The sequence below is a fragment of the Odontesthes bonariensis genome, chromosome 22, assembly GCF_027942865.1.
Source record: "Odontesthes bonariensis isolate fOdoBon6 chromosome 22, fOdoBon6.hap1, whole genome shotgun sequence".
Taxonomy (NCBI): Eukaryota; Metazoa; Chordata; class Actinopteri; order Atheriniformes; family Atherinopsidae; genus Odontesthes; species Odontesthes bonariensis.
Window position 1 is genome coordinate 9,699,220 of NC_134527.1, and position 16,659 is coordinate 9,715,878.

Genomic DNA, 16,659 nt, shown 5'->3' on the forward strand with positions numbered 1-16,659 from the left:
TAAATTGAATAAAACACAGATGTTACGCGAACTGTTTTATTTAAAAGCTGGACAGTCTGGCATTGAAAATAAAAGATTTTGAATTTTCACACAAGTTAGAGGGGAAAATAATCATATCCCCTTGTAATCTGCATTTGTAAAACAGATACCAGCACAATTCTAAAATGTGAAAGGATCAGCAAGCTAAGAGAGAGCGCTTTCAGAGCTTAACAAGCTGTTGCACCTGGCTGATTGACTTATGAAGACTATTGTTTGTCATTTATTCAGCTATGAACTGTGACAATTCTATCAGTTTTGCCAGGGGTTGTGTCCTGAGCTAAAAAGCTAGATATGTAAAAAAAAAAAAAAAAATCTTGTGCGATATGGTTGAAGCCTTCAGAATATACTGTTTAGATCAACTTTGTTATTACAGTCTGTTACGTCGTCAAGCTGCTGTTCACTGGGTCCAGATCAAATGTTGAGCACAAATGTTGAATATTCTAAGTGAACTGTTAGGAGTGAACTGTAGGTGCTAATAGTGTTCTGTATTTTTGAATAAATAACTCATATACCATTGAGGACATAATGCACATTCTCAACTATACCTACACAGAGACTCATCTAGAGATAAAAACTAAATCCTTTGATGTTTTGATTCGGTAAAGAGGTCATTTGAAGAGTTACTAATCTTTTTTTTTTTTTTGGCAGGTACCCTGCTGCGCCACTAATGTTTTTTTTTTTTTTTTTTTTTTTTGTGTGTGTGTGTGTGTGTGTGTGTGTTTCGGAGATTCAGAGTGAGACCTCTCCATTTTTCCTCCTATCTAAAAGAGAAACCGGTCCGACACGGTGTCATAAAGCAAAAAGCGACAAACTCCACACATTAAACCGGTCGCTCAGCGCTCATTTGTAACACCCCACTGCTGTCGTAGACGTATCCTCGAGCGAACCCTGTGTAATTCACTCTGTCAAACTTTAACCAAAATTTAACGCCGAAGAGTACTTTTGTCGCAAGCACTCTTCCGCGTTGCAACATTAGCAGCAGGAGTGAAGAAAAACACTGACAGCAGTTTCAAACCATTAATGTAATCCGTTCTGCTGCTTGTTGTGCCGAATTGTCTCATCTTGCTTTCCCTCACATGGCTACTAATCCTCCAGGACAAGGTAACTGTTCAGATATAACAATATGTCGCCATGTAAGTGCTGTCTTTTTCAGTCTGTGTGCCACGCTTGATGACAGGGCCGGAGCTAGAAACTCTGGGTCCCCCAAATTTTCCTGGGCCCCAAATCAGGAAATGTGAACCGTTTTTCAACTTAGTGGAATTATGAGTTATTTCAAAACCTTTAATGTCGCAATTGGCAAAAATATTTCTTAATTTATTTCATATGAATATTTATTGAATATGCATTGTACTCTTAAGCTGCACATTATGTGGTGTTAAAAAAATATTTGAACATTATCTTCTGATCATTCATCATTTTGGGGGCAACACTGTCATCTGCTTTCGTTCAGCTTGGTCGAGTATTCGACAGATGCAAAATGTCCGTCTTTGTCATTTCATTGTTTTTTTTTTGTCATGCAGCCTTTCCGAACAAGGCACGGGTCGCGATCCTGGCTGAGCTGGAGAGGGAGAGGAGGCGGCTGCTGCAAACTCAGTCCATGAATACTCCTGGAGCAAGGTAGAGAGGGGTTTACCATAGACCCATGTCTGTCAATATTGTTGTGCAATTCCCTTTTGGTTTTTTCTCTCTTTGGTCATTTGTGTCTTTTTTACAGACACCCAATGTGTCTTTGTGGTTGTTTAGACTGTCTTTGATTGGATTTTAGGATTAGTTGTGTCTGATTTAAATTTCCAGGTTGGCTTCAAATGTCAGTTTATGAATGAGGGGGGAAAATATGATTTGGGGCTATCAAGTATTATGTATTAATCTTCTTTTTGGGGATGAACTCGCATATGTCAATGTCCTGGTCTACGTTTTAAATCCTCAGATTATAGACTCAGATGCCACATTAGTTTCTGAGTCCACCGAGACGAAGGTGGTTCAGCTCTTTAGACTGCGAAACAGCTTATGGTGGAAAAGCACCCCATACTGACCAGTCAGAGAGACGGGAGCTGCTGATCTAAAGCAATGACCTCGCTCTTTCATCCTTTTTAGCATCTCGCTGTCTCGGCCGAGTATGAAGGAGTTTAGGGACAACGCAGAGCAGCAGCACATTGCTGCTCAGCAGAAAGCTGCTTTGCAGGTGAGACACAAAACCACCAAAAGTGCAGTTTGATCATTATTTGCTCTGAGACTCCTCAAACACCAACAGTGTTTCCCATGTCGCTTCTTTCAGCATGCGCACACACATTCGTCGGGCTTCTTCATCACTCAGGACTCCTCGTTCGGGAACCTCATCCTCCCCGTCCTTCCACGCCTGGAGCCCGAATCGTGATCTTTGACGCCTCCCTCTCTTCCTCCGCTGTGAGACAAAGCTTTGCGACAACTTTGATGCACACGACTGCCACATTTCTGCCGGTTCTCTCCCCTAAATCTGTGATTAACAGACCGCTGTTTGGGGGCGCGAATCCTTCTTCTTGTATTGTGAAAACCAACAAGCGGGGTTTAAGAGAGCCTTCCAAAGAGTCCGAGGAATGATCCGTATAGCTATCAAACATTGTGTGTTGGTCCAGAGGCTGCAAACAAACGCCACAGAAATGCAGCGGGAGCTTCCTGTCATGATGACACCGTTAGGTGGACTCATTCTGTCAGGTTCTTACATCTGTGTCTCTGGATAATAAAGATGATTCATTCCATCTCTGTCATAGTTGTTGTTGTCTTTTCTTCTTCGGGTGTTTCTCAAAACTGCCATTACATGACCACAACGATTTGCCTCGTACTCCTGCTGTGAAAATGTACCATAACATATTCTTAGCAACTCAAACTGCAGCATCATACCTCAGCTCTGGTGACGGGCTTGAGTTTCAGTTTCGTAGATGTTGCACAACCACACAAGAAGAGAGAGGCGCAGAATATGAAACTAAGATGAGGTCGGCTTTCTTGGTGAGTTCATGTTGCAGCAGATCTCAGGCCGGTTATGGCAACACATGCAAGAAGTAACACTTGTTGGATTCTCCAGCTCTCGTAAATACGCAAATACTAAAGTATACAAGAGAAGGCCAGACATTTATTTAAAGGTAGGGTAGGAGATCCTGGATTTTGAGTCCAGCGAAGCTGCATTTTGAAAATACACAGGTAAAAAGTCCCAACCCTTTTCTTCACTTTCCCCCCGAAGGCACGCCTCTAAAGTACATGAACGCGCACGAGCACGAAGGTGCACGAGCGCTGTTCTGACAGCAAGCATCGATCATTGCCGTATTTAGTATTTAGTATATGATAACTATATGTTTAATAATGCTAGGTGCTAGCCAAGCTAGCTCTAGTTTAGCTTCCTGCCAAACTTCTGGACGCGTAATTCGTTCACGGAGCAGGGTACGCGCACAGGGGAGGGAGGAGCAGATTGCAGTTTGATAGACGGCATCCGTTCACAATGATTGGATACTGTTTTTCCTAGATTGTACGTTCTAGAGGCCACTAAAACTTTTCATATTTGTGTCAAAACTTTTAATTAATTGGTTGCAATGGGGGTGTGAAGAGTATTTCAAGCAAAATGTAAAAAAATGTCCCAGAAAAAGATCCCCTACCCAACCTTTAATATAAACACAGAAAAATAAACTTTTCATATGACAATATTAAGTTTTATTCCCCATCGGAACATGGAGCTTGTGCATACTTCCAGATGCCCGTAGCCCTCTCTGCACCCCTCAGTTAGTCTGCAGGAACCTTGGGTGACGTGCTGCAGATGGTACTGTGACCGTGAACCCAGCAGAGTTCACACAACCTGTTGAGGTTGGCATGAACAAGATCGGAAACTACAGCAGAGAAGCTGAATTGAGGTGAGTATGCGCACAACATTTGTTTTAGCAACCAAAACTTAACTCATCACACCAAACCTTGCCCCTTTGATGCCTAAAAGCATTTACTGGTGCACACCATTGTGTGGCATAGATTTCCACGAGGTTGTTTGCGCAGGTCACTCTCAATTTCATGCCCGCTGTGATTTCACCGTCGTTCTCCAAGCGGTCCGCCCTCTCTCTTCTAAAGCAGTTTTACAGTTTTTCCGAGTTTACACCTATTCAGTGTGTGACTTCTAATCGCCCTCCAGATACACCTCAAGGATGTTTAAAGAAAAATCAATGGAAATGGTTGCATCCAGCTGTTTGCCAGTTTAAATCTGAAAAATGAAGGCAAGCTTTATCTCGTATAAATAGGAAAAATGCATGTAAAAACAGATAAATGAATGCTGAATAACAAGAGGGTCATATTAACGATTTTACCGCCGGTCACCATGGGTGGTGCAACCCTAGTGATTGTGTGTGTATTAAAAAGAAGACTGGATAAAGCAGCTGGTTTGAATCTAGTTTTCTTTTCATTATTTATGTACAAATACTTGATTTGACAGTTACTGATGTGGTTTAAATGCACAGTCACGTAAAAAAAAACTACATCTTCCCTCAATTTCTAAGGTTTTACAAATAAGAACGTGATTGAAGAGGAATAAAATCAAATTAAATTAAATGAGAATCATCTGGGCCTCACCGAAACGAAGTAGATACAATATCAAATAAATGATACACATATTAGACCATGCCATTATTGTTTTAAACAATAATTAAGCCAAAAAAAGGTATGCAAAAATGTAAGTACACCTTTTCTGTTGCCATAGGAATTGGGAAGGTAAGTAGCAGCCATATGCTGCTGATAATATGATCATCAGCAGATGTGAGCACCTCTGTAAAGGCACATGTTTGGACACTCTTCTGCTCTTGAGCATTCAGGCGTGTGCTAACAATGACAAGGAGCAGGAAGGAAAGTTCAACGTCCCCAGAACACAAAGCGGGCGTCGCTTTGCTGCCTGCATCCGGACGGGAGGAGTAAACGTCTGACCTCACAGAGTGACCTAACAGCGGCCTCTGGTGGACAAGATGGGAAATGCTCAACGGTGTTAATGTAAGATAATATATTATTTTTTTTTGTTGTTAAATTAAATAATATAAAGGCATTTACTGGCAACTATGTTATGCTGAATAGAGCCACAATAAGACCTTTATGTAGTGTGTTTAAAAAAAAGTCCTCAGAACAGCTTCAAATAATCACTTGTGCCCGTTATAATGTGTATTTACTACATTATTTTTGTTTCTCAGGGGGGAAAAAATCTGAAACTCAGGCACAAAGTAATTTTCACATCTAACCCATGCAAGGTGTGAACTGAAATAGGAAAACTCCCAAAATAATCGCCTTGATGAGCTCAGAGGAACCAACGAACCACTGCGACGGTCTTAAAGGCCCGAAGATTGCCTTTAAAACCCAAAACAGGAGCAACAGTCGCCGTTAAATAAAACTCTGAAGCCTCTCTCAGACAAAGTAACTTTTAAAAGCTCCATCTGAGTCATTCGAGATGCGTGTGACGCCATAACACGAGCAGAGCGACGCAGTTAATCCCGCATAAAACTCTTGTGAGTTGATGTGGCTTTTCCCCCTTAAAGACGCTTTTTCCATGTATGAACTGAGCGACTTGACTGAACTTGCTCTCCTGGCTCCACCCTCCGTTAGTCAGCTAACTACGTGTTGAGACTGAAGCCTTTAACTAACAAGCATCTCCGACAGAAGAGGAGGAGGAGTAGGGAAGAAGGACTTTCCCCCGGCTTTTATCTGGAGGAATGTAACGAACTGCACAACTGGAGCGCGTTTGTCAGCTTTGAACTTCAGTCCGTATCTACCCTCGGCTTGTAAATGCGGGCTTTGTCTGCATTTATCCGTCCCGGACTTCTGCATGGAAACTAATGATATCTGAACCCGCCGAAAGGAGCGGAGAGGAGGTGGGTGTCGGATTCTAGGCTTTGTGTTTCTCGTCTTGTTTTGTGCTTGTTTCATTTGGACACCGCTGGAAAAGACGCTCAAACTGACGCTCCTGCTGCTTTCTAAAGTCGGTTTGAGAACGAGGGAGGGTCTTTAAACTTTAATCCTGACAGTGAAGAAAGTTCTTGAGGGGACATTGTGGTGGAAAACATAGTAAAAAAAAATTTAAAAAAACAGGACGCACAGCCTAAAACTCACCAACCACAAGAGCAGTATTGGAATAATGGCGTTGAAGGCCAAAGTGCTGTACGATTTCCACTCTGAAAACCGAGGAGAGATTTCCATAACAGAGAATGAGACGGTGACTCTGTTCAGTGAGGAGGAGCTGGAGGGCTGGCTGGAGGGGGAGAACAGCAGGGGGGAGGCTGGCCTCTTCCCCGCCTCCTATGTTGAGATCATCAGAGACCACATCACCTCCAGCACCAGCAACAACGGCTTCTCCTCACCCAAAACCAACGCCCAGTCTCCTGCCCACACCTCCTACACCTCCTCTGACTCCCAGTCTCAGAGAGGCTTCGGGGCCGGCAGCGGTGGAGGAGGCAGCTTCCACACCAGCCAGGGCAGTGATGACGACTGGGACGATGACTGGGATGACAGCTCCCCTGCGCCAGATGCGGCTAAGAGTTTCGGCACCAGCCCTCCTTTGTACCCGGTTGCCACCTCCCTGCCGGGGCGCGGGAGCGCCCAGCAGCAGCAGCAGCAGCAGCAGGCCAAGAGCTCAGCAACAGTGGGGAGGAACCTCAACAGGTTCTCCACCTTCGTCAAGTCTGGAGGGGAGGCCTTCCTGCTCGGGGAGGCCTCGGCTTTTGTGAAGGATGGGGACAGGATCTGCGTGGTTATGGGAAAGCATGGGCCAGAATGGCAGGAGGATCCATATCCATTCACATGCACCATCGACGACCCCACGAAGCAGACCAAGTTCAAAGGCATGAAGAGCTACATGTCCTACGGCCTGACCCCGACGCACACCAATGTACAGGTCAACCGCAGGTACAAGTTAACTCCTCTTTCTGCTGCTTCTCCCTTTATTCCCTCACCAGTTCCACAGAAAAAAGTTTCTCCTGAAGTAAATGTTTCTGTGGCCTTTCCTGAGCCCACAGTAGTTCCCACAAAATGTCAAAAACAGAGCCGTGGACCTTTGCCACCTGGTCTATTCTCCTCTTTCCTGTCAGAGGTTTCCTCTGTGCCATTGTTTCTATGCCTGTACTCGGCCTTCTGGGAAAAGTTCTTGCGCTTAATCTCCTCATAACTTTTTCATTCCTTCTAACTATACTCTCCTGCCCCCCCCCCCCCCCCCCCCCCCCCTCTGCACCCTAATGTCACTCATTTTCCAACTCTCACATGCCCAACTGGTCCCAGTGAAACCTTCCATCCTCCCCACCCACAGGTACAAACATTTCGACTGGCTCTACGCTCGGCTTGTGGAGCGCTTCCCCGTCATCTCGGTGCCCCACCTGCCGGAGAAGCAGGCCACGGGCCGCTTCGAGGAGGACTTCATCTCCAAAAGGAGGAAAGGTCTGATCTGGTGGATGAACCACATGACGAGCCACCCCGTGCTGGCCCACTGTGACGTCTTCCAGCATTTCTTGACATGCGGGGCGGATGAGAAGGCCTGGAAAATGGGCAAGAGGAAGGCGGAGAGGGACGAGCTGGTCGGGGCCAATTTCTTCCTCACAATCAGGTAATTGCCTGGGTTTTTTTACACTATAGAAGGCCTGAGATTAAACTCTGGATTATTACGACTTTATAAAGGGTACAGAGCAGACACAGGAAAGCCTTAGACTTGATGCTATGAGCACATCTTTTTATCCCTGCCATTGTTTGTCATTTGCCAGTTTAAGGGGCAAAGGTTCACCCTTATCAATAACTTGAAACTCTTTAACAGCTTTTAGAAACCAGCCACATACATGATTATAACATGTACCTACAATACAGTGTTATATAAAACAGTAGAACTTTGTGGATGTTTAGCCTTTTAGTGGATGTGTTGTCAGTTTTCCTAACTTTGATTTGTTCGATCTGAGGGATTTCATCGTCTGAAATTGAGGGAGGGAGATAAGAAGAAAACCGAGAGTTCTGCTTAAGCATGTTTATGTAATGAAGATGATGTCATGTTTTAACAACCCGTTCTGAGTCCGAGTTTGTAATGTTCAGCTTCAAAATTTCCCCTTTTGTGTCAGTTTTCAAGCTTCAGCGTGGTCTAATATGTTTGGTTAGATGTCAGGTGGCATCTTAAACAGAAGCCATGACATCACCGCTGCAGATCATATCACCGTGGTTACCCAGAAAATTCTAAAATGATCCTCTCTTCCCTCCTTTTCTCCATCAGCACACCCGCTGTCCCTCTGGACCTACAGGAGGTCGAGAGCAAGATCGAAGGCTTCAAGACCTTCACCAAGAAAATGGATGAGAACATTGTTGTCGTTAACACGGCCATCAACGAGTTCGCTCGCAAACAGATTACAGGCTTCAAGAAGGAGTACCAGAAAGTTGGACAGTCCTTCAAATTCCTATCACAGGCGTTTGAGCTGGACCAGCAGGCCTACTCGGTCGGCCTGAACAGAGCCATCGCCTACACCGGCGAGGCGTATGAGGCCATAGGAGAGTATTTTGCAGAGCAGCCACGCCAGGACCTGGACCCCATTTCTGACCTGCTGGACCTCTACAGAGGACACCTGGCCAATTTTCCTGACATCATCCATGTGCAGAAAGGTGGGGATGTTGCGTATATATGTGTCTGCTGGTGTGCGATCCAGTTTTCTTTTCTACTCTTACAGGAAGGTGAAAGGGATAGCTCCAAGTACGACTGAAAGATTTGGAATCAAGTGTTTGGGTTTGGCACTCACTGTCAGAAGGCCTCTGCGTCTCAGTTTCCATGCTGCAGACTGCAATCTCTTGTTAACCGTGAGGGGTTTTTTTTTGTTGTTTTTTTTATTTTCCCTTGCGTTAAAGAAAATAATTAATGATGTGTTTAACAGCCACCCAACCCACGGCCTCCCTTTGCATTACTCATGTCAACATAAAGGAGGAAAAGTGCCAAAAGCCCCGTACTCTGACTGTTTCCACAGCGAGAGCAACATCTGTTTTTCATTTACCCAAATGCAGTGTCACAGTGGGTTGAAAACTGAAACCCATGGTCCATTGTAACACTCCAGTATATTGTGAGGGCTTGTACTTGTTCATTTGAAAACACGCAGAAGAACACACACAAACACACACACACTCTTGCAGACATTTGCAAAGCATTTACAGGGGAGTTAGCTTGTTAGTTCCCTGCAGGTTGGGAGGAGGGAGCTGCTGCTGGCACGCAAAGTCCAGGCATTTGCCAAAGCTAGAGGCACCATTTCTATAGTCCGCCAAGCTCTGTTCTCATCCTACAATCACAGCTATGGAAACACTCTGAGTTGCAAAAGTCCCCGTGACTGACAGGATGTCACCTCCTTTTCGATCGGCGACACACTGCTTTCAGATTCTTAAGTGGATAAACGCGTGAGTTGAATATTCAGTGCACCTCTGTGGAGCAGGATATCCTGGGAAGCCCGTCGGACTTTGGATGTAATGGGACAAGCATGCAAAAAATCCAGCAAATCATAGTGACTCAGCCAGGTGTTAACTGAAAACTATTGATGCTAAAAATAAATTACAAGTGGTCGCCAAAGCAAATAAAACAAGGAATCACTTGTTAACACAGAAATCAGACTCAGAATAAACATTTCTGCATTTCAGAGGATTTCAGAAGGAAAAGCGCCGCTCTCATTCTGCGTTCCCAGCGTGTTTCTCATGTCTGCAAAGCGTCATGGCAGCTCAATATGCGAAAGCAAACAGTTTCACTGTAGAGTAATCCATGATAGGAAGGTGGACTGAAGGTAAATATAACAGAATCCTTCAGTTTTTAATGTTAAAACCAGAGGTATAAAGCCTTTTTTCTCTGGTATTTTGTAAAAAATGTCACAGTCAACACAAGCCCAATGCATATGAGCAGCCATGTGATTTGGGTTTTCAGAGCTCTGCGAATGGACCTACGTTATTTGTGAAACAACACCAACATTAAAAAAAAATAAATACCTTTGTATCATGCCTCTGACCAGGCTACTAAACATAAAAATGACTGGGCTCAGAAAGCAAATCCTTTGTTCCTTAGCCATGGTTTAACTTTCTATATCACCGAACCAAAAGAGCCTTGAACAAAGTGTGCCTTGGATACACATGCATCTAATGATAATCTCAGACAGCTCTTCATTGATAGTATGTGACTTGAGTTATGAACCAACTGGTGAACAATTGTGGGAATTGTGCAAAAAGGCCCATCAGCACGAGATTGCTCACATTTTTCCGATCACGTGGTCTTGGATCCCATCATCATTTCCCACTAACCTTTCCAGTTGGTAGAAAGGGTTAATCTTATCCTGCTGTGGGGATCTTAGAGTTTTTGAAAGTCCCAGCTAAGCAAAACCCCTGACCTCATTCCCTCACGGCTTACCCTGGTCTGTTCTGCTTGTGCAGCAAATACTATTAACCAAAAATGCCCGGTTTCATTCCACTTTGCATAACAGCTGATTCGTTTTAAGAATTTGGAAAGCTAAACCACTTTGTTGCTCTCACTACTAAAAGAATACCGAGGAAAATATGATCCCAGAAGTTTCACATTTTCAAAGACGTCAACCTTTCATTCCTCTCTGCAGGTCTGCGATCCACAAATATGTGTCTGTCTCCTTCAAAGCTCAGCCATCTCTGCCGTAATGGCTACACTAGAAGGAAATGTAGCGTTGCGTTGCACAAAAAGCAGATGACGACTAAACGTGGACTGCTTTTCTTTACACGAATGTCAATTTACAGTATCGGCAGCCTCGGTTCTGCGTGTGAGGGGCAAAGGTTACATCTGATTTGAATGAGCGGAGATTCCTGGGCCTCTTATCCCATGTTGCCCTGGGACTGCAGGAATGCAGAATGAAGCGGCCTCAGGATTAGGTTCCCCTCCTCCTCTCTTTCTTCCCCCTTCTCTTCCTCCTTCCCTCTGGTGGAAGTTTCCCACCAGCACAACAGTACAAAAGTTCAAATTACAGCGCCATTATCGCCTTGTCAGTGAAGACAGGAAAGTCTTCACTTCTTTCTTTTCTTTTTTTTTGCGTTTTTTTTTGTGGGTGCTCTACTGAAGGCACGGTGTGCTGTGAGAAAAAACAGAAGAGAGAGACGGGAGGAGAGCGTGGGTTTGTGAGATCAGGACCAGCTTGTTCATCATTTCCCTCACATCCTGCCATGTAAGGGCTTTATTGTGAGTTCTCCTTTAGCTCCTTTTCATCGGCAAGGCCTATCCAGACCCCCCTCCCCTTAAAAGTTGAGTCACAGTAAACATGAGACATGGCTGGGTGTTGGGTAACCTCAAGCCTAAGGTCAGCTCCTTTCTGTAGTATTAAAAAAAGCCTGTGGAACTTGTCTGCTCGTCTCCCTTACAATCTTTACGGCTTAAGGCAAATAAGGAAATAAAGAAAAATGATCAGTCCCAGACTTTGATATCCTTTTTTTCTTTGAGAGTCAAAGTACTGTGTGTGCTGGGCTGTGCTGTGCTGTGCTGTGCTGTGCTGTGCTGTGCTGTGCTGTGCTGTGCTGTGCTGTGCTGTAGCTGTGCTATTTTTTTTTTTCCATTAAACTAGTTCAATTTAGGGGCCATCTTCTATAATTAGTCTTTGGGAGGAAGCACTAACCATAGTTGATAGTGAATGATAAATTCATGTCAGCAATGCAGAGAAGGAAGAGCAGACAAGGTTCAGTGTGTGTAGGATGTAGTAAAATCCAGATGAAGATTGGAAGCAGCTGAACACCCCCTACCGACTACAGATCGCAGTGGCTTTCATACTTCAGAAAAAGACAAAGACGTGCTCTTGAAGCAGTTTGGATTGTCTGATATTGATGGTTGAATATTGATTACATTGTGGTCACTGTATTCTAGTAGAGTCACAGAATATAAATATAGAGCTGGATATGAGCATAATAGATCGGGGCGCCGTGCCTTTGGAGTGGCAGACCTGGTTGATGGTTATTGTTTTTTTTAAAAAGCTAACCAGAGGTTTTCCCCAACTGTTGGGGTATTGCGTTGCTCACCCTCGTGGAAAAAGTTGATTGAAGGATCTGAAAAGGAAGCTTTGACTGATTATCTGACTGCAGGCCCACGAGGAAAAACGCTGATTCTGGCTGTAGAGCAGCGGCCCACATCTTTACCTTTGCAAAGTGCTTAGGGGGGTCCTGGGAGTCTGATCATCCAGTGTCTGCATGTACTTTGTGGAAAAGGCTCACAACTGTGTCGCCCATGGGATTTTGTTCGGTGTTTGAGACCTGGTAATGACATCTGCTCCTAGCATAACAATTCCCCCTCTTTCTTGTCCATTATATTCACGGACAGGATTTTGAGGCACCACCAAGTCTAGTCTCTGCTGTTTGTTGATGACATGCTTTTGTTGGCTTCTTCGGAGTATGAAGCATGCTCGGGGGTGGTTGGCGGCTGAGTGTGAGGCAGTTCCGATGGTAGCCAGCACCCTTCAAGTCTAAGGCCATGATTCCATACCTGAAAATATCGGATTGTTCCCGACAGATGGAAAGTGAAGCTTCCCGAAGCAAAGGGGTTTAAATTTCTCAGCCTCCTGTTCTTAAATTAGGGGAAAATAAAGTGTGAGATGGACAAACTGATTGGTGCAGCATCTGCAGAAATGAGACTGTGGCAGGTTCCAGAGAGTTGAGCTAGAGGGCCCTCACTTTACCCGTCTGTTTAACTGTCAACTCTCATCTATGGTCAGGTTTTCCAGGCAAGCACTCTTCATTGTCTCTTCACAAATGCCAAATTAATGATCCATAAAGGTTATTTATTGTAAATGAAATAAAAAATTTGAATCCCCAGTCTAATTCTGACCATCTTTTCACAGGTGCACTGACTAAGGTGAAGGATTGTCCAAAGCAGGAGGGTGAGCTCCACGACCGCTGCAACATTATATCTTGTGCCACTCTGGCAGAAATCCAGCACTTCCACCGCACACGTGTACGAGACTTCCGCTCGCAGATGCAGCACCACCTCCGCCAGCAGATCACCTTCTTCCAGAAGATAACCGCCAAGCTAGAGGACGCGCTGCAGAAATATGACGATGACCAATAAAACAAGACACGGACGAGGGAGACGTTGGACCGTGAAAGCATCACGGGCATTGGCGGGGAAGTCTGGGAAAGGATTAATCGATGTGTATATCCTGGCGAACATTTTATTGTCTTTTTAAAGAAGGAAAAAAAAAAAAAAAGAACTCGGAGACCGGTGATGGATCTTTTAAATAGGCACGATTCCTGGAAGAACTGTACCTCTCTCTGTAAATGTAAGCCAAATGACAACTTACTGGATTATCTGAACAGCTCTGATGAATGTACCAGTTACAGGGATTTTGCTGACACTCCAGGCACATGTTGCAACTCCGCAAGACTGCTTCAGATATTTAAAACAGCTGCTCTCAATAAACCGGGGGCTGCTGTTTGAGTCATTGCTCGAGGGTCAAGTCACTGCCTCCACTGCTTCCAAGTCCTCCATATGGGAAGTATGTTAGACCCAATCGAAATAAGGACAGGAAACTTGCTAAATCACTCAAATATTTAGACTAAATAAACTTTGTTATCTCATAATGTGTTTATTTTTACTTGAATGACCTACTCAGTATTGTTAGATTGCGCAGAGGCAAAGATGGCGGAATCTGCTTAATTCAATTTGTTAGGTCGTTGGATTTCCACTTTGGCTTGAAATTTGACCTACTGTACGTCTGATGTCTAACCTGTCTCACATCTCAGATACTCCTTCACTATATTATAGTCGGATGCCACGTGTTCTGCATTTCCACTTGTTTAGACACACTTCCGCTCTTCCTCTCCGGGTGTGTTAAACCCGAGGTTGACGTCTGTCTCTCGGGTCTCCCCGGAAGAGGTCAGAGGTCAGGCTCAGAGTCTGCAGACAGTGTGTGCTGAATGTGATGGATGCTTTCTCGCACAGAAAGACTGAACCGAGATTTTATGGACATCTAATGTGATCAGAGCATGTTTTAAGTTCAGTTTATTTGTACAGGAAGTATTGAAAGTGAAACTTGGTGCCAGCCCATTCATCTCAGTGTCTCAGACTGCTGTTCACCACTTTGTCATTTCTGATACTACCTGGGGTCGAAAAAAGTCCCCATTGCCGCTTTAGCGATAGTTGGTAACCAGCTACCAAAATAAACTCATTGAACTGTTGTGATCACAGGCAGTGTTTTATCACTGGACTAGGAAAACCTTTTCAACTTGGCATCCGTTCTGGACTTATTTAATGAGTTCCCTTCGATTTGAGCAAAAGGGAGCTGCAGGCTGAACTCTGAGAGCAAAATTTAGGACGTGGTGGATACCATCGGTATGCTCGCAAAAAACCGTGAGCAAAGTTACCATAGACAACTAGCTAAGCACGATAGCTTATTCCACAACAGTGGTTTACAGTGTTTCCTGCTGTCAGTTTTACGCTCATAGAAAGTAGTTCTGGCAAATGTTTGTAAATTCGTGCCTGACTGATCATTTCTTTGTTGGGATTAAACTTTACAACTCACTACAATGGGACAAACCACCATCCTGGTTGTTGTTTTTAACAGTATTATTCAGACAAATCATTTACTACTATCAACATGAGTTTTTCTCAATGCTTTTAATGGCAGCATTTCAGCAAATAAATGAAAACATAAGTTGTGTTAATCGTGTACAGTATCTCTGTGGTTGGCTGTTTCCCCTTAATAGATCATTTAGAATTTTACCTGGCCTGTCGTGTCCTTTGATCAGTGTTTTGATACGACATTTAAGAGCCCATAATGTCCTTATCTATAGTCATCATTTTAGCAGCAGTTTTTAGTACTTGGATAGCTTTACACACTCAAATTGGATTGAACTGGGTGGAATAATACTTCTGTAAATTATTTTTCAGCATCGATAATCAACAGCAGCTATTATTCAGTAGGCCATTCGTAGCTAGTAGCCTCCCCCCGCATCCCGAAGGAAAGCGGGTCGATCTGATTGGTCAAAATAACAATGTGAGGCAGCTGCTTATTCTTTACTCAAGGTGAGCCAAATTTGCCACAAGGCTGGCACTACTGTATATTACATGGCAATGTATACTTCACCACAGACGTTTCAGTGCCAAACAGATAGCATATTTTTCTTCCTCTTTCTCGTTGCTCTCATTAGAGTTTACCAGAGTGGATCATCCATCTTTATTTTTTCCTTTTTCTGTCATGCCAGCCACCTGCCAGCCTTTCACTTCTTTTTCACTTGCCTTGCAGATCCGTCTTCATGTTGCCCCCTCTTAAAAAGAAGGTCATCAATCAGAAAAAGGCTGCCTCCTTGGTTTATTTTTTCAGCTGCTTGCTTTAGAGAAAACAAAAAAGCTTAAAAGAAAGTGGTGTTCCACTAATTAAGAAGAAATTCACTTAGTCTTGAAGTTTCAGAAAGTCAGAAGTATCAGAAAAGCTTCTGGCTGTTGCAAGGGTTCTAACCTCTCTTCACTGGCTCCCTGTAAAATCCAAGATTCATTACCAAGTTCCATTTTATCTTTGAGGCCTCATAGTTCTGTGTTTTCCCAACACAGCACTTATGGTTCCTTGAGTTTCCAATAGTAAAATGGGAGGTGTCACACCCATGGACTCACGTTTTTAGTTTCATGTTTAGGTTATGTTTGTTTTCAGTCCAGGTTTAGGTTTTGTCATGCTTTAGTTTCCCTGCACTCTGTTTATTAGTTCACTCACTTCACCTGTGTTTTTTCCCGCAGCTGCACTCACTCCCCAATCACTCTCACTCCCTATTTAGTTTCCTGCCTCCCCTTTCAGTTTTGCCGGATCTTTGTTTGATGTCAGTTGTAACCCATGCCACGATTCCTGCTTCCCATGATTACCACGTTTTCCAAGTTTTTGTCAAGCTAAGTATTTATTTATTCCTTGCCAAATATTTTTGTTTGTTTTCCACAGTCACGTTTTCTGAATCCGGCTTAGCCGCGCCTTTCGTTTGTACTTTGTTTTTTGTTAAATAAATCTACTTTATTTTTTGAAGTCCGCATCCGTGTCCACCCTTCCACACCCGCAACCTGACAGGAGGCAGGCCCTTGGTTATCAGGTCCCTCTCTTGTGGAGTTGGATCTGGGAGGAAGACACCTTTTCTACTTTATTTATGCTATTATAAATTCGGATTATCTGACTTATTTCCGTGCCTCTGTCCTGTCCTCTCATCCCTTGACAGGTCGAGGACAGATGACCCCTCTTCGTTAATCTGGTTCTGCCAGAGGCTTCCTGTGAAACGGGAGTACTCCTCACCACTGTCATCCCACTGCCCAAGCATGCTCAGGAAAAGAGATCAAGATTTGATGCAATCTGTTGGTTAGGCAATTTTTTTAATGAATTGGCATTGTGTAATGTAACTATAATGAATTTGGCTGATTTGGATGAAATTGGATTAAACCTTTCTGAGCCTTTCGCCCACTTCACCCTGCCCGTACTCCAGTCTTAACAACTGTTGTTGTGAACAATTGCCCTAAAGTATTCCAACTCATTCACCTTTGCCAACTCCACGTTGTATCTCTATGCCCACGAAAACACAGTGCAACTCCCTGTGACCTAAACTATACTTTTCCACCAGCACTAAGCAACCGCTGCATCTGTGGTGCTTTTCCCTGACTAGATAAAAAGCATAATGCTA

At 44.0% G+C, this 16,659-nt stretch overlaps 2 protein-coding genes across 2 annotated transcripts; both read left to right on the top strand.

The window, feature by feature from the left end:
- Nucleotides 1-801: 801 nt before the first annotated feature.
- inip (ints3 and nabp interacting protein) lies at nt 802-2,783 on the top strand. Its single transcript, XM_075455564.1, has 4 exons — nt 802-1,140; nt 1,560-1,656; nt 2,134-2,221; nt 2,315-2,783. The coding sequence occupies exons 1-4, from the start codon at nt 1,116-1,118 to the stop codon at nt 2,411-2,413; spliced, it is 309 nt and encodes a 102-aa protein (XP_075311679.1). The 5' UTR covers nt 802-1,115; the 3' UTR covers nt 2,414-2,783.
- A 2,901-nt stretch (nt 2,784-5,684) lies between these two features.
- Nucleotides 5,685-14,673, top strand: LOC142372937 (sorting nexin-18-like). Its single transcript, XM_075455951.1, has 4 exons — nt 5,685-6,927; nt 7,325-7,618; nt 8,267-8,649; nt 12,852-14,673. The coding sequence occupies exons 1-4, from the start codon at nt 6,161-6,163 to the stop codon at nt 13,076-13,078; spliced, it is 1,671 nt and encodes a 556-aa protein (XP_075312066.1). The 5' UTR covers nt 5,685-6,160; the 3' UTR covers nt 13,079-14,673.
- Nucleotides 14,674-16,659: the final 1,986 nt, after the last annotated feature.

Excerpts from the sequence above, each read along its gene's own strand:
- inip (XM_075455564.1), top strand. The coding sequence starts at position 1,116 with ATGGCTACTAATCCTCCAGGACAAG. Across the intron at positions 1,657-2,133 it reads ATGAATACTCCTGGAGCAAG|CATCTCGCTGTCTCGGCCGA; the intron begins GTAGAGAGGGGT and ends CATCCTTTTTAG. Across the intron at positions 2,222-2,314 it reads AGCAGAAAGCTGCTTTGCAG|CATGCGCACACACATTCGTC; the intron begins GTGAGACACAAA and ends CGCTTCTTTCAG.
- LOC142372937 (XM_075455951.1), top strand. The coding sequence starts at position 6,161 with ATGGCGTTGAAGGCCAAAGTGCTGTACGATTTCCACTCTGAAAACCGA. Across the intron at positions 6,928-7,324 it reads AATGTACAGGTCAACCGCAG|GTACAAACATTTCGACTGGC; the intron begins GTACAAGTTAAC and ends CCCCACCCACAG. Across the intron at positions 7,619-8,266 it reads AATTTCTTCCTCACAATCAG|CACACCCGCTGTCCCTCTGG; the intron begins GTAATTGCCTGG and ends TTTCTCCATCAG.